Here is a 2242-nt window from a genome sequence, read left to right as displayed (position 1 = left end):
CCTGCTTTACCGTCTGAATATGCATCTCCAAAAAGCATAGACTCATTTTATGTTTTCTTTTTCTTTTAACCTAAATGGAGCGATATGGAGCAGCTTCCTTTGTGTCTGATTCTGTGTCTGCGAGACCTGCCAGGATGTGCACGGCTGCAGTGTGTTGTGTGGGCCTTTCTGTCTTATTCCTCTGGACGTGTGTACCCAGATTCCTCACCTTCCTGTGTCAGTGGAGATCTGGGTTGTCCACTTGGAGCTGTTGTGGATGAGGCTTGAGAAGACTCCCACCGAGCCTTCCGGTGCTGGGGGCTCCCGGATCCAGCGGTGGGGCTGCTCGGAGGCCACCAGTGTCCTTGAAGGGGCTCCCACTGGCCAGTCTGGTATGGTTAGGGCACAAAAATCAATGAGAACTCTGGGTGATGACCCATCAGTAACGCAGGAATGTGTGAGTCCAGACTGATGGGAGGAGGGGAGAGAAGAGGCAAGAGCCTGCTGTCTGGTGGGTGTGCCTTGTGGACGTGGAAGATGACCGTCTGCAGGACTGGCGGGCAGCACCATTGTGGGTGGAGGCGCTGGGTCATCTGAGGCCAGGGTGGCGGATGTCACAGTGTCTTTCCCAGAAGTGCCCACGGCGGGAGGAGGGGCTTTGAGTGAACACACCTGGCGGGCGCCTCTGTCCAGGTGATCAGGGTGGGCAGTCGGCCTTGTGTGCAGTGTCATCCCCTTGCTGTCCTCCTCAAACATGGAAATGTCACCCTGGGGATGACACGCACACACACAAGGGACAGGGAAAGGCTTGGCCCGTCCAGTCCAAGGGCCTGGTGAGCACTGACCAGCCCATTGTTTGTCCCGGGGCCCCGAGCTCGCCTCTCCGTGACCGGCACTGACCCACATGGGCTGTGCCAGGGTCCCTTGCTGTGGGGGAAAACGTGGAGGTGGCGGCGCAGTTGGGCACGTGTACAGCGTTAGCAGTTAGGGGTCCAGGCGAAGGAGGCAGGGAGCCACCGTTCTGGGGGTTTCTTAGATACAGGCCAGCCCTCCCTCCCTGTGTGGGCGCCCTTGGCCGGGGCCGGTGCCTCTGTGTGAGAGCACGGTTCCCACTGCTGCTTCTCTCCTGAGCTTCACTCAGACACGGTGTCGAGAGGCTTCACGTTCTCTCTCTCCCACGTCACTGCCGCTTCAGGCCGAACAACTCCTGCTCCCCAGGGTCCAGGCACATCCTGCCAACACCAGCAGTTCTCCAGAGAGAGCTGGGGTCTGGATTAGGATCGGGTGCCCTGGGTCCACCTGGGGGGCATCCATCCACGCAGCACCGAGGTCTCCCAACGGTGCAGGTAGATGCCGGGCCCCGCGTGCCCTCCTGTCCCCTTCCACAGCTCCAGGACTGGCCCACTGTCCTGTCCCCTTCGTCCCCACTGGCCTATGCTGCTGCTTCTTCCCTTGTTTGTCTGGACCTCACCCCTTGGGAGGAGGATGGGAGGGCGGTTCTGTGAGGTGACCCTCACGTCGGCTCAGCTCCGGGGTTTCTTGGGGTCAGACTGGGGAGGTGGGCTTTTGGGAGGAAACCCTTCTCGTCCCCTTGTTGGGGGTCTGGGACATCTGTGGGGCTCATCCACCTGGGGAGTGTGTCCACGGTATCCCACCGGCAGGGACCGTTCCCTCTGCTTCCTAGGCTCCTAGGAAATGAGTCCTGAGGCCCAGCGAGGAGCATTTCTGGTGAGTGTTAGAGCCGTGCAGTGGACAGCGAGCCTCAGGGCTGCAGATACCCCATCCCTCCGTCCTCAGCGTCCGCCCAGGGGCTCTGCCCCCACAGCTGTGCCTGGGCTGGTCTCACGGGGAGGGTTTCTCCTTCTCCTTTTATAGCATTCTACTTTCACTGGAACTCTTCTGTTTAATGGGAATTCTCCCTGTGTATATATGTGTTCACTCATGGGTCTGGGCTCATGGAGATTTCTTTTATTCTTGGGTTAGAATTTCATTCTACCCACAACACACTGACATTTGTCCTCACCTGGGAGGGTCACGGCCCGTCTCCTCTTATTTTGGAAGCCAGGGCCGCGACCTGAAGCTGTGCGTGTGGGACCTGGCGGAGGGCAGGAACTCCGTCGTGGACTCCGTGCTCTTGGAGAGCGTCGGCTTCTGCAGGGGCTCTGTGCTGGCTGGGGGCCTGCAGCGCTGGATGCTGGCTGTGCCAGGGAGAGGCAATGATGAGGTGAGTGAGCCCATTCACCCTTGGCCCCTGGCTGCAGGA

General features: G+C 59.6%; 1 protein-coding gene across 1 annotated transcript in view; it reads left to right on the top strand.

Moving 5' to 3' along the window:
* The window catches only part of GNB1L (G protein subunit beta 1 like), a 23484-nt gene that overhangs the window by 2630 nt on the left and 18612 nt on the right, over nucleotides 1–2242 (top strand). Inside the window, exon 3 of the mRNA XM_007460049.1 lies at nucleotides 2041–2203. Within this exon, the coding sequence (XP_007460111.1) occupies nucleotides 2041–2203 (163 nt within the window). The remainder of the gene's footprint in view (nucleotides 1–2040; nucleotides 2204–2242) is intronic.

This window comes from Lipotes vexillifer, unplaced genomic scaffold, assembly GCF_000442215.2.
Source record: "Lipotes vexillifer unplaced genomic scaffold, Lipotes_vexillifer_v1.1 scaffold987, whole genome shotgun sequence".
Classification (NCBI taxonomy): domain Eukaryota; kingdom Metazoa; phylum Chordata; class Mammalia; order Artiodactyla; family Lipotidae; genus Lipotes; species Lipotes vexillifer.
The sequence above is the reverse complement of the archived record's forward strand: the minus strand, read 5'-3'. Positions and strand labels throughout refer to the sequence as shown.